At 38.0% G+C, this 13,516-nt stretch overlaps 2 protein-coding genes across 2 annotated transcripts; one reads left to right on the plus strand and one right to left on the minus strand.

Annotated features, from left to right (window-relative positions):
- LOC109228544 (F-box/kelch-repeat protein At1g16250) lies at positions 2,645-9,170 on the plus strand. The gene is made up of 3 exons (XM_019393666.1): positions 2,645-2,902; positions 4,468-5,043; positions 8,174-9,170. The coding sequence occupies exons 1-3, from the start codon at positions 2,889-2,891 to the stop codon at positions 8,745-8,747; spliced, it is 1,164 nt and encodes a 387-aa protein (XP_019249211.1). The 5' UTR covers positions 2,645-2,888; the 3' UTR covers positions 8,748-9,170.
- On the minus strand, positions 9,785-13,246 carry LOC109228543 (pyruvate dehydrogenase E1 component subunit alpha-3, chloroplastic-like). Its single transcript, XM_019393665.1, has 3 exons — positions 12,759-13,246; positions 11,014-11,794; positions 9,785-10,368 (listed from the first exon to the last, which is right to left on the minus strand). The coding sequence occupies exons 1-3, from the start codon at positions 13,002-13,004 to the stop codon at positions 10,091-10,093; spliced, it is 1,305 nt and encodes a 434-aa protein (XP_019249210.1). The 5' UTR covers positions 13,005-13,246; the 3' UTR covers positions 9,785-10,090.

Genomic DNA, 13,516 nt, shown 5'->3' on the forward strand with positions numbered 1-13,516 from the left:
CCCTGACTCTTCCACCTTTTTGGTGAGTATACTCATTTGTGTCATTAAGGTGGCCATATTTTCAGCAAGAGTGTTGGATGGATCTAAGGGCACTGAGTGAACTACTGGAGTGATAGGTGCATTCCTGGTTGTCCACCCCGAATTCTGTGCCATCTTGTCAAGTAGGATCTGGCTTTCTCTCCATGATTTGCTCAAGAATGCTCCACCATCTGAAGCATCAACATTAGCCTTCACGCTATCTGTTAGACCCATGTAAAACGCTGCCCCAACATCTGCTCTGGAATACCGTGGTGCAGACATATAACCAACATCCCTTTGATCGTTCCCATGTTTCTTGTAGTGTTTCCATTGGTTTCTGTTTGAAGCTCAAAATTTCATCAATTTGCTGAGCAGTCTTGTTGGGTGGATGAAACTTGTTCACAAATTGCTTGACTAACTCCTCCCAAGTCGTGATGGAATTAATGGGGAGTGAATTTAGCCAAGTCTGGGCAGCTCCAGTCACTGAGAATGGAAACAACAACAGCTTTATTGCTTCCTGAGTTACGTTAGGCTGCCTTTGAGTTTTGCAGATTGACAGAAAATTCTTCAAGTGTTGTTGAGGATCTTCAATGTATGACCCTGAAAATAGTCCCTTGTTTTGCAACAAGTGCAGCATGTTGTTTGTGATTTGAAAAGATTCGGCCTGTATCTGCGGGACTAATATCGCTATGGCCAAATTCTCTGTTGTAGGTTGTGCCCAGTCATATAGAGGAGCCTCTGGCACAAGAGGTGCCATTACTGGCGCAGCCGGATCTACCTCGCGATTCCCTATGTCTGGTTCAAGTTGTTCAGTTGATTGTTGTTGTTTGTTTTTTCCGGTTGGCCCGATTCAAGGCCTTGAAAACTTTTTCGGGATCTGATAATGCTTCAAATATTTCACCAGTTCTCGATGAGTTTCTAGGCATGCACCTGTACAACCAAGTTAACAAACGTTAAAATTTCAATGTATGGATTGAAAATAAAGAAAACTGACTACACTAAGAATTTTTGTATTTCTTTCAACTATAATTGATAACACCATTAATTCCCCGGCAACGGCGCCAAAATTTGATCACACCCAACTATGCCTTATAAAAAGGAGAAGCGGTCGTTGCAAATATAATCCGGGTATTTAGCCCAGAGTTGAATCCCACAGGGAATTAACCTACCAATTACTTTTATCAGACTCACTGAATTCTTCGTAATCAACTTTCCAGATATTTTGAATAACAATTGGTGATATTTTTACTAACTATAACTGAATAAAGTTAAGTAAACTAAAAGTTAACTATGACTGAGTTGTAAACGAATAAGAGAAGGATCTAAGGCTGTGATATCCCCTATTGATGGAATCCCTTCCTGTTATGTTTCGCATAGCTTTGCCTAATTGTCTCTATCGATCATGAGCACCCTTACTACTGTAAATCTCTCCCGAGTAATTACGATAATTTACTAGACGCACTCTCCCGAGTTAAGCTAGCTGGCTTTTATTACAGCTCACTTAGATCACACTCAAGGTTTTGTTATTCCTAATCCCACCTTTAAACCCTCTGTTATTGATTCCTCATATACTTTGGGAGTGGTGTTGTTCAGCAACTACCTAAATATGCACTCTCTCCCGAGTAATACATATTAAATAGGCATAGCTAATTGAGGATCCTATCAATTAACTACAACAAGAATGTAGTTGAACAAATAGAGATTAAACTGGGCAAACTATATTAACACAACAAGAAGCATCCCTCAACAGGTTCCATCAAAACCCTTGACTAAATAATTAGCTACTCATAATCGTGTTCATACTAACAACAGCAAAATTCATCATGAATGATAAATACAAAAGGAAAAAAAGGTAGAACTCGATGTCGAATTATCCTCCTTGCCTCTTGCCTTCACAAAAACTATAAAAACCTTGATAATGTCTTTTTGGGCGAGCTGGACCTCTTATAGGTTAAGTCAAATTACCCCCAAACATCCAAGTTTACCCCTGAACTTCCTGCGCTCCGGATTGACTAGCGCGGCCGCGCTCGAACCGCGCTAGTGGCCGCCCATATGGGCAAGTGCACTGTCCCGAGCGCGGTCGCGCTAAGGCCGCGCTTGGCCCGCGCTAGAGGGGATCAGCATTTTCTCTCTTCTTTTCTTTCTTCTTTCACACGTACTCAACTCCGAGGGGCTTCCCTTGCTTTAATTTAGCTCCAAACACTGTCCTAAGTTCTCATAAGCACAATTTGCTCCTCCAAAACATGAAATTCACAATTAGAGCCATTTTATCGTCATTTTAACCTTCCTAGAACTGTGAAGCATAGTCAAGTTGGGGCATAAATAGTCGCCAAACTACATGAATCTAGCCTATTATCATTGGTCATAAAATTTTCAATTTTCACCTGAAGATTAATTTTGGAATTTTTCGAAAATTTAAAAATTTCCAAAAAGTTACTTTTCAAAATTTTCACTCAGATCACTCACAAAACTTCAAAAACAACCCAAAAATTATATTCATATCCAAACACAACTCTAATTTTCAAATGCTATTTTCACTTGAAAATTTTTTCACTTTTTTTTTTTAATTTTATAATTCTTATGTCCAAACGCCCACTTAAATTGTCGGAAACGGTCTCAGAATAATACATGGATAAACCCAACAAAATATAAGCCCTTTTTCTATAATAACCACCAGAAAATCAGTCTCGTTCTTCTTGTTGTAGTGTGTTATGTGTATGAAATCGCAATTGGATGCAGCATCCAGAAACAACACTAATTACATCAAAAACCCTCTAAACCAGCTGGATTTTCTTGACCCATTTCTAGTTTCATTTGCTCTGTCCATCATTTGACCAATCATTTCTTCGGAAATTATGAGCTCTTAGCCAATGACCTCATTAATGTAAGAAAATCTCCATACCATCACTTTGTATTTGTTTTTCAGCTCTGACTTTTCCCTAAAGTATTGGTCATTATTTTTTATTGTAAATGATAGTCTTGCGAATATTATTAAAATGGGTTTACACTTTTTGTGTCAAAGAAAGAAAGAGATATCTGAAATTCGCTTGATTGATGGATTGTCATTTATCTGTTGTGGGTTTTTATGTTATGGTGTTTTTTGGTGCTTGATAATGAAAATTGAGTGCTTCATTATGTGACTTTTAAGTTTTAGATTTCCTCTTGTAAGGAAAGTGTGGTGTTGTTTATATCTCTTTAATTACATTGAGGTACATTAACTGAGATTTGCTTGAAATTTATGTTTTTGTCAAACAGTAGAAGCTCTTGGAATAATTACATGTAAATCGTTTGAGGAGCATTAATTGAGAATCTGATAAAAATGGTAACTAACATGCTTTAGAGGTGAGATTCACTGATTGTATACAAATTTTTTGACACTGTCACTAGTTTAATTGGTCATGTGAACAGTGAATACAAATACATATCAGGGGCGGAGCTAGAAGCTCTATAACGGGTTCGGTCGACTTTTGCTCAAACAGTGTATTTGTGTTAATAAATTAAATATTAAATTTAGAACTCAGTTATTACCACTTGAAATCATCGTGCTAAATTCCAGAACCCATAAAGTTGAAATATTGGTCCCGCCTCTGAATTACAGAGTGATTGGTGATAAATTAGTACAAAATGGGCTGCAGAATGTGGCTCTTCTGATGAGAGCAGTCCAATGCAGCCTCTAATATGGAGGAAATCTACCTGGATGCTTACTAAAAACTTGGAAACAGTTCAGTTCTTTTTCTGTCAAGAGTCTTCTTCCAATAGTTTCTCTTAAATTGGAAATATGATTTTTTGTTTTTGAGAATGAATAAAGTTATTGATGGATCTTTAACTGGTAGAAAGCTTAATCTGATTTATCTAATGTATTGCCATGGGAAGCTTGGATAGTTAACCCAAGTTTTCTCATGTTTCATGAGTCACAGATTTTCAGTAAGTTTGCTGTAAATCTTCTATATTTCAAGTCCATTGAAATCCTTCATCAAAAGTCTAATGAAATCAAAGATTGTTAATTACTAAAATCAACAGTTGCTTCTTCGAGATAGATTATTGGCATGAAGCAGCTCAAAACATGGAACTCATTTTTGCTATAACCCATCAATTCATATCTGTTCTTTTTGGTGTGCTTTTCCGTCACCTCTTGTTTTTTCCTTCCTTTATTTCTATTGAGGAAAATTTTCCTATCTGTAGTACTTTGGACTGCAGTAATTTATTGCCATTCCTTTTCCTCTATTGTGCCCCTCATTACAACTTCTTTAAGCCCAAAACTGACTCTTTCAACTTGTAGGCTTTCTTGTGCAAGTCATCTGAAATGCTAAGAAAGTCTTTAGTGATATGTACTCAAAAGCACTGTACATCTCATGCTCCAATGTTGCATTTCAAATCCTGACCTCTGCATGCTATTTCCTTCATCTCTATTTCATACTCTGATTCATTTCTGAGGTAACTTTTCTGTAGGGAGACAGTTCATCAACCGATAATACCTGGATTACCCGATGATTTGGCATTGAGATGTCTAGCAATGATATCACATGGATATCATGGTATTCTCGAAGCTGTATGTAGAGGATGGAGGAAGCTGTTCCACAGTGCAGAATTTTCCAATTACAAAGCTAGAGAAGGATGGTGCGGAAACTGGTTGTTTGTTCTGACTGAAGGATCTGAGAATCAGTGGATTGCTTATGATCCTGAAGCTGATAGGTGGCATCCTCTGCCCAGGGTACCCACAAGCCACCCTGACCAGAAGCACCTTGGTTTCTCATGTGCTTGTGTCTCGAATAAGTTTCTTCTGATTGGCGGCGCATATGAAGCAAATGATCAAGTGTTTTTGCGTCAAAAAGCCCTGACAACAAATGAAGTTTTCCAATTTGATCCTTTCAGAAAAGAGTGGAGAAGAGTTGCAAGTATGAAAACACCACGTTCTCACTTCGCCTGCAGTGTTGTCTCTGGTAAGGTTTATGTAGCTGGAGGGCGCGACACATCATCAAGAGGAGGGATTGCTCTTGTTGAAGTTTATAATCCTCTGACTGACAAGTATGTATTAGAAACTTATGGTATATGTGATTTGCTTTTTCTTCAATATTTAATTGACAAGATCAAGCGTTCCCTTACACATTTTTAGTGTATAAGGAAATATGGTTTTCTGAATACTGAACTAAGCTTAGATAAGGGTAAAAAATGGACCATTGAAGTTGCAAAGTATCCATGAAATTGACAATATTTAAATAGTTTATCATGCTACTATTTGGTCCACAAGTTACCCAATTATTGTCGAGATTGTCAAATTGTTTTAGGGGCTAGGTATAACTAATATAGAGGAAGAAACTGAAAGTATGCAGAAAATGATTTGTAAACCAGACTGTATGTAACTTCTTCACTTCTTTCTGCATTTTTTGCTAACTTAGTTTTTTGTTTCAGCTTCCGTTTTGCCATTTTTTTCATTTTCACTTTGGTCAAGTACCGCTCACTCCTCTGTTGAAGTTAGTACTTTTTTATCCTTTACAGGTCACTTGTTTTCTGGTTTTGACAATTCTCTGCACATTTCACCTTAATTTGAACTAGAAGCTTTTCAGCTAGAGGCTGACGATTTATAGTCTCAGAGAAAAAAAGCTAACCAGTGGAAGTATTCATGCAAATTGATGTCTTTTTTAAAATTTACTCCCTCCGTTCCAGTTTAAGTGAACATATTTCCTTTTTGGTCCGTTCCAAAAAGAATGACCTCTTTCTAAATTTGGTAACAATTTAGCTTAAACTTACAATTCTACCCTTAATGAGAAGCTTTTATAACCACACAAATACTTCTGGGCCCCTCTTTAACTTGTTTATGACCACAAATTCCAAAAGTCTTCATTTTTTCTTAAACTCCGTGCCCAGTCAAACAGGTTCACATAAATTGGAACGGAGGGAGTATATATATATATATATATTCGGTCACAAGATACTAACTAAAAAACCCATGTACGACCACAAGTTCTCTTACTGCTATGCGGAAGAAGGTATTGAAGTGGCAACCTTAAATATCAGGTATTTTATGCAGTATATCTATAGCAATTGTAGGAAAAGAGGAAGAAAAGGAGATTTTGGGAACATTCAGCTTGTTGGGTTTAAGCGATGTGTACATATGTCATGAAATAGGAAATAATACATAGTTATTGGCAGTGTTATCAAAGGCGAAAAGCGCAAAAAAGCTCTAAGGTTCGTTGGGGCTTTAAGCGCTACGCGCAAATAAAGGGTGGGCTTTAATGGAAAAAGGCGCAACTGGAGAAAAAGTAAAAGTATGTATATGTAGTCTAAGAACAATAATTATAAGCATGAAAAATAAATATATGGACAAAGAAATTGAAAAAAGATGACGATGAAGTGAAATATCAATTATTTAGTGTCGCCTTTTTCAGGATTACACTCATTGGCAAGGAAAAGCATGCCTTAGAACCTTTATGCAACACTGAAGCGTCCACAAAGCGAGGTGAAGCGCTCAACATGTTTTGAGCCTCGCTTCAGGGCTTGCGCGCTTCAAGCGCGCCTTTGACAACATTGGTTATTGGATGAGAGTAAGGAAGAGATGAAGGAGGCAATTATGGGTTCTATGAAAATTTGTTTTGAATGGGAGTGAGTTGAAGACTTAAGTTAAAGGGTTAGAATTTAACCAAATAGGTGAAGGTAGGAGGGATTGGTTGGAGAGGGCCATCGGAGAAGAGAAAGTGAACACTCCCGACTTGATGGTTTCACCTTGGCATTCTTCCAACAATGATAGAGTACGATCAAGGAAGAGTTGACGGAGACCGTGTTGTGTTCCGTGCATCCTTTATTGAATGGAAGTGAGTTGAAGACTTAAGTTAAAGGGTTAGACTTTAACCAAATAGGTGAAGGTAGGAGGGATTGGTTGGAGAGGGCCATCGTAGAAGAGGAAGTGAACACCCCTGACTTGATGGTTTCACCTTGGCATTCTTCCAACAATGATAGAGTACGATCAAGGAAGAGTTGATGGAGACCGTGTTGTGTTCCGTGCATCCTTTATTGCTATCACGCGAAAGAAAGAGGGATTAGCGAACACTAAGGGTTACAAGCCTATTAGTGATTAGTCTAGTGAAAACATTATAAGATATACTTCGAACTTCGAAGTTGCTTTCTAATAAAGGAAGGTATTTGATGGAACAACCATATCCTTATGTCTTGGTTTCACGTTGATTTTAGTTCCTATTTTTATCTCTATCATGCCTATGTTGTCGATGTCTCTAGTCATTTTCCCTGTCCACATAGTCTCTTGCCTATGTTCCAACCACCTATCTGAATTCAAGCCTCTTGGACTAGCTTCTTTACCATCATCACCGTTACGATGCAAGAGCCTTTTTGTATCTTAATACCACATTGGGGGTGCTTATGTGGTCGACTAAGTTTTCACTCACACCCGTCCATAGTGTGGGAATCATTGTTTATAGTACCTCCCTCGCAAAGATGCAGTGGAACTAATTTCCCATTTAGCACCACATGTGGGTACTTGCTGATAATTTACCAGCTTTTAGAATATAAATTTAAAGTCAAAATGAATCTACATTGTTTTATTTTGTTTCCTTTGCCAAATTATTTTCTATTGGAGTATCCATGTAACTTTCCTTTTTCTTTTACGGAAATTTAGTTTTGCCGCTTTTTGTGGTCTTAGTTTTTATATGGTAGAATTTTTTTCTTTATTTCCTTTCCAGCATCATTATGTCCAAATTAAGCTTTCAAGAAGCATATACTTTATTAGAAAAAAACTTTCAAGAGGCATATACGACAGAGAACACTTTTTTGAAATAAAAAACACGTCCCAATTTTTTTTTAAAAGGAGAAAATATTAATGGAAGTATAAGGGTGATATGTGAACAGGGACACTAAAAGCACCAAAATGCTAGATCAGTGGAACTTTTATAAGTAGTCTAGAACAAGGTAATATATATCAATTTTTTAAGCTTTGACTACATTTGCCGTAGGAGTCATAGTTTTTAGAAACTTATGTGGTCCTGTTAATTTATCATAGAAAATGTTCCTTTCTGTTTCTAACTTTTAATCCTTCTTTTTTTGGGAAGCAATAGAATGGGCTAATATCTCATTTGACAAAATCCTAAGATAGCAGTTAAATTATGTTTAATACAGTACTCTTTCCTTAACTTTTTAGATTTTGCAGGTGGGAAGACCTACCACCCTTGCCAAGTCCCCAGATGGATTGCTTAGGGCTATCGTTCGAGGGTAAATTTTATGTTCTGACGGACCTTGTTGGGCTACTAGAGCAGGAGACATCTGTAGTTTTTGATCCATCCGATGAAACATGGCTGAGTGTAGATGATATTTGGCCATTTTCGAGGGCTATGCATTTGGGAATTCAGGTGCTTGATGGTGGTCATATATGCACAGTTGTCGATTGGGGCGGGAGCTCTGTCAAAACTAGGGAAGTGGAAGACGGTGAGTGGCATCATAGGGGTTTGGTACCTCCTGTGATTCTACCTGACCATCCACGGCCCCTAGAGGTCTTTGATTATGGATTTGCTGCACTGAGAAATGAAATTTATGTTTTGGGAGGAAGAGTGCTGCGATGGGAAGAAACTGGAACCGGGAAGTTTAACATTGTGAAGTTGAGCACAGTAAGAGTATGCAACCCACTGAGTTTACCTTTAAGGTGGAGGGAGACCAGACCAATGTGTAAGCCTGCATCGGGCTCCATACTAGGTTGTGCATCCATGGAAACAAGATCTTTGATTTAAGGTTCTGTTGTCTATGTGCTTATGAGTTTTCTTTTAATTATGTTGTAACAAAGACAACACATTGCAGCCTCGCTTTTATGATCGATTTAAAAGGTATGCAAGTGTTCCAACGGACATGAACATTCTTGCAAAATTCTGACTAGCAGTGTGAGTGTGACGTTCTAAAACTTTGACGAAAAAGCTGCTGACCTTCAGCCAAATTCTGTAAACAATAGACAGGAGCAACAGAGATCCAGGAAGATTGCATAGAGGTCTTTGATTATGTTGTATTTTATGGTATGACAAAAATGTTTGTTAGTGTTTTGAAGTTCCGTGGAAATGATTCTTTCTCCTCTTTCTGGACAGACATGTACTCTCTCAAATTCCATATACTGGGTTTCTTCTGCTGTTCTGAGTTACATCCACTGGCTTTCTTTAGCTGTACATTCATTCCATTGGCTTTAAAACTCATCAACCTCAACATGCATATTGCTTTTACACATTTGAGATACTCTTACTTAAATTTGGGTGCTTCAATTCTAAAATTTGAATCAAACTCTAATTTCTCCTGGGCGAATAGGCTGAGTAGATGAGGCAGCAGTTCTGCCTGTTGTTTGTCAAGAAGATGAGAAAATGCACTACGCAATTGTCAGAGCAACTAAGGTTGCAACCATTGATGGAAACTCTGCACTACTCGTTGATGTCTCCAACTGAATACCTTTCCACAAAAGTGAAAGCATATTGTATTTATTCTGCTTAACTAAGACAAGTAAAGATCTGGTATCTACTTGAGCTTCACACACCTAGTCTTTCACCAGAATACTTTGATAAAATATTGAGCAACCCCATGAGAGTTTAGGAGCAGACAGGTAGTGGTATACCCTCCATGATACTGACCAAGCCACATAAATACTGGTATATCAACAATACACATCAGATAACGAATGCTCAAAACAATAGCACCCTCCAAATTGGTTCTCTCGAAGGGCGAAGACAATTCATCCCCAGCTTTACAAGGATGCAACAACTAGAGTTAAGTTTGACCGCACACAGCAAAGTAGCTAAAAGAAGTTTAATAAGAGACAGAGTGCCAAGAGACTAGATGATGCTCACAACCATTTAACATACAAAAAGATGAATGCAAGGCCTTTCAGGTTTTGTCATTCATGAATAGTACAACTAAGAAACAATGACCAAGACAAAGAGAAGACCACCCTGAACAAAATTGAAACTATAAAGTAACTAAACATTAGATCTTTCTCATGGGAGAGAAGTGCTATCAATAATTACTAAATTAATGAAGACCTGCTTCTCATCAACTACCGAAAGCCATCTTGTGCAGGTCCACAGCACAGCTTTGAGAACTAGACATGAGCAGTGCCTTCAGTGAACTTGGGATCCTCACATCTGTACCTTCCATCGGGCCCAATTCCGAAGCCCTTGGGATCAGCAAATACATTCTCTAGCAGCTGGCTACGAGCTGGAACAGGGCTTGCATCTGCAAACTCAACTGACTCTTCAACCACCTCATCAATCTTCTTATCTATGGCCTTTAACTCCGCTTCGCTGACAAGGTTGTTCTCAAACATATACTTCTTCAAGGCAGTGATAGGATCTCTTGTGGCATAGTGATTCTTTTCAGCTGCCAATATTAACAAATTAAGGTCAAAGAAAGGAAGTAATTGTCTCTCCATCGGAGAAGATATCTAGTGGTGCCCCTGAGATGCATGTTATATGCTTGAGTGTAAAGGGAAGCTAGAAATAATCAAATAGGAAGTGCTCTTCATTCCACACACTTTACTGAGGTTACATTTTCTCAGCTCACACATAAACCACTATTTAAAAAATTTCCGCACAACCAGCCAATTTGAAACTTCTTGTACAAAATGTTGATATCCTTTTCTTTTAGAAGGAAAATGCTAATATCCTTTTGTTCACCATATCATAGTACAGAAATTACTAGAAGAGATGTTTGGCTAATGTGCTACGACATTGTATAGTTGCTGACAGAATTCACTACACAAAATACCCATAGGGTACTCAAAACACAACGAGTTTTCAGACAAGCTTTCTATTGTTAATTTTATAGAAATAGCTCTCTGTTAAGTACTAAAGCTTGAAACTTCAAAACCCAGAAAACATAGGCTATGATTATTGTCAGGTACCACAGATGCCAAAGCAGCAGTAATAAAGAAACAGTAATGAGTACATTGGGGATAATAATACAAGTAAACTGGAGAATTTAATATACTTGAGCAAATGAACAGAAGGGAAATGGAACACTCACCAGGGTCACGAAGCTCATCTGGATCAGCCAAAGAGTGACCTCTGAATCGGTAAGTCTCGCATTCGACCAAAGTGGGACCTTCACCTCTCCTAGCTCTTCCAATAGCCTCCTTTGCTACCTCCCTCACCTTTAACACATCCATGCCATCAACATGAACCCCGGGCATCCCAAAAGCAGGACCTTTCTTCCAAATTTCAGGATCAGAAGTAGACCTCAAGTGGGACATCCCAATTGCCCACAGATTGTTCTCAACAACAAAGATAATGGGCAATTTCCACAATGCGGCCATGTTCAAGCACTCGTAGAATTGGCCATTGTTGCAAGTTCCATCACCAAAGAAGGCTAGAGTGACATGATCACAATCAGCCTCCTTCAAGACCTCCCTTCTGTACTTGCTAGTGAATGCAGCACCTGTAGCCACCGGGATTCCCTCACCGATAAAAGCGAAACCACCAAGAACATTGTGCTCTTTGGAGAACATGTGCATGGATCCACCCTGGCCTCTACAACAGCCCGTGGTCTTTCCAAATAGCTCACTCATCACTTGGCGAGCTGGGACACCTTTACTCAATGCATGGACATGGTCACGGTAAGTGCTAACTACAGAGTCTTCCTTCTTCAAGAGCTTAATGAAACCAGTTGAGACAGCTTCTTGGCCGTTGTACAAATGCACGAAACCAAACATTTTGCCCCTGTAATACATTTGGGCGCACATGTCCTCAAAAGCTCTTCCCAGCACCATGTCCTCGTACAGTACCAACCCTTCCTCTTTAGTAATCAACTAAAATGCAACAGCAGACACAAAATAATTGGGTAAGAACCACAAATAGCCCGAATCTTTTCAAACAACTACAATGCTACATGAGAAATTCAGAGAATATTAAGCACTAGATCAACTACTATTACTCCTCAATCGGTCAATACCAAACAAGTTGGGGTCGGCTATATAAATCCTTAATTCCTTACTAACCATGTTACTCCGCTTTAACTCGTCTCGTGCCAATATTATGAAATACAAATAAAAAGAATTAGAGTTCTCTGTATTTTCTAAATGTATATATCTCTGAAAGGCTAAACCACTCCTAGAAAGAATAGGACCTAAATCGCCATAATAAAAACACTTAGAATAACGAGTTACAACTAGGTCAAAAGTTGCATGACTCAAATGGAAACTGAGCTAGCAAATGCCATAATTATCAAAGATTGGGATAAAAATTAAGAAAATGCAGGACCCTTTTAGCTCAATCAACTAAATGGAACAACACATACAAATAACTGAGTAAAATCACAAAAAGACAAAATCTTGCAAACAACTACAATGCCATACGAAAATCCAATGGAGGATAAGCACAAAATTAACACACAAAAAAATTACTTAAAACACTTTAAAATCTCAAAAAGCAGGAATCTTTAGCAAGCAACAGGAATGTTATATGAGAAATTCAAAGGAACAAGAACTAATCGCCATATAAGCCCATAAAGACACCACTTATAAGATGGAGTTAATAAAGTAAACAAATTGAGCATGACCCAAATGAAAACTGAGCTTGCAAATGCCAAAATTATCAAAAAAATTGGGATTAAAATTAAGAAAATGCAGGTCCCTTTAGCCCAATCAACTGTATGAAAAGACACAAATAACTGAGTAAAATCCCAAAAAAGCACGAATCTTTTGCATGACCCAAATTAAAACTGAGCTTGTAAAGCCAAAATCAATACAAAACAATCAAGAAAATGCAAAGTACCAGATTGGAGAGAGAGGATTTGGACTTAGACTTCTTTTCCTTAACAACATCAGAAACGGCAACAACTGCTGCATTGGATCGACGCTGGGAATTAGGAGGCAAAAAAGGCTTCTTGAGAGAAAGCTTATGAGAGGATGATGATCCAAGAAAAGATGAGTTTTGGATCAAAAGGGGCTTTTCAGCAGATCTAGTAGAATTGAAGGGCAAAGGTTGCAAAACTTTTGTTGCAGAAAAGGCCGTCGCCATGTTTTAGGAGACACAGATGAATGAATTACAAGAAAATCAAAAAAATGGGGTTGCTGTGTCTAATAAACAGATGAAATGTGTTGAATTATATAATCAATGGTTTAAGTGCAAAGTGCGGAGAAAACGAGAAATGAGAGGAGAAACCAAAGTGCGGAAATAACCGTCAGGAACGTTGGCTGCTCAGTTGGTGCTTAGCTTTCTTGTCATCCTAATTTTGCCTTGCTATTTTGTGGGCATAGTTGGTTTGACAAAAAAAAAATATTAATTTTAAATGATATATAGTGAAAACTTTATTTATTTGTGTTATAAGCTTTATATTTTTCTTGGTCTTATGGCTAAGATCAATGTGTATTGTTCTTATCACTTATCAGATGTGTAACTTCCACTTTTATTGGGCATGGCTTAGGAGTCAGGGTGGATTCACCCGGCCTATGGGTTCACGTGAATTCAATAACTTTTGTCCAAACAGTATAAATGTGTTCGAGAAATTCATTAAATATTTATAAATATTT

Source organism: Nicotiana attenuata, chromosome 7 (assembly GCF_001879085.1).
Source record: "Nicotiana attenuata strain UT chromosome 7, NIATTr2, whole genome shotgun sequence".
Classification (NCBI taxonomy): Eukaryota; Viridiplantae; Streptophyta; class Magnoliopsida; order Solanales; family Solanaceae; genus Nicotiana; species Nicotiana attenuata.

What these genes read in the sequence shown, in the direction of transcription:
- LOC109228544 (XM_019393666.1), top strand. An exon ending in TATAATCCTCTGACTGACAA is followed by an intron (nt 5,044 to 8,173) that starts GTATGTATTAGA and finishes TAGATTTTGCAG; the next exon opens with GTGGGAAGACCTACCACCCT.
- LOC109228543 (XM_019393665.1), bottom strand. Translation starts at nt 13,004, where the DNA reads ATGGCGACGGCCTTTTCTGCAACAAAAGTTTTGCAACCTTTGCCCTTC. An exon ending in AATCCTCTCTCTCCAATCTG is followed by an intron (nt 11,795 to 12,758) that starts GTACTTTGCATT and finishes GTTGCATTTTAG; the next exon opens with TTGATTACTAAAGAGGAAGG. An exon ending in AGATGAGCTTCGTGACCCTG is followed by an intron (nt 10,369 to 11,013) that starts GTGAGTGTTCCA and finishes TAATATTGGCAG; the next exon opens with CTGAAAAGAATCACTATGCC.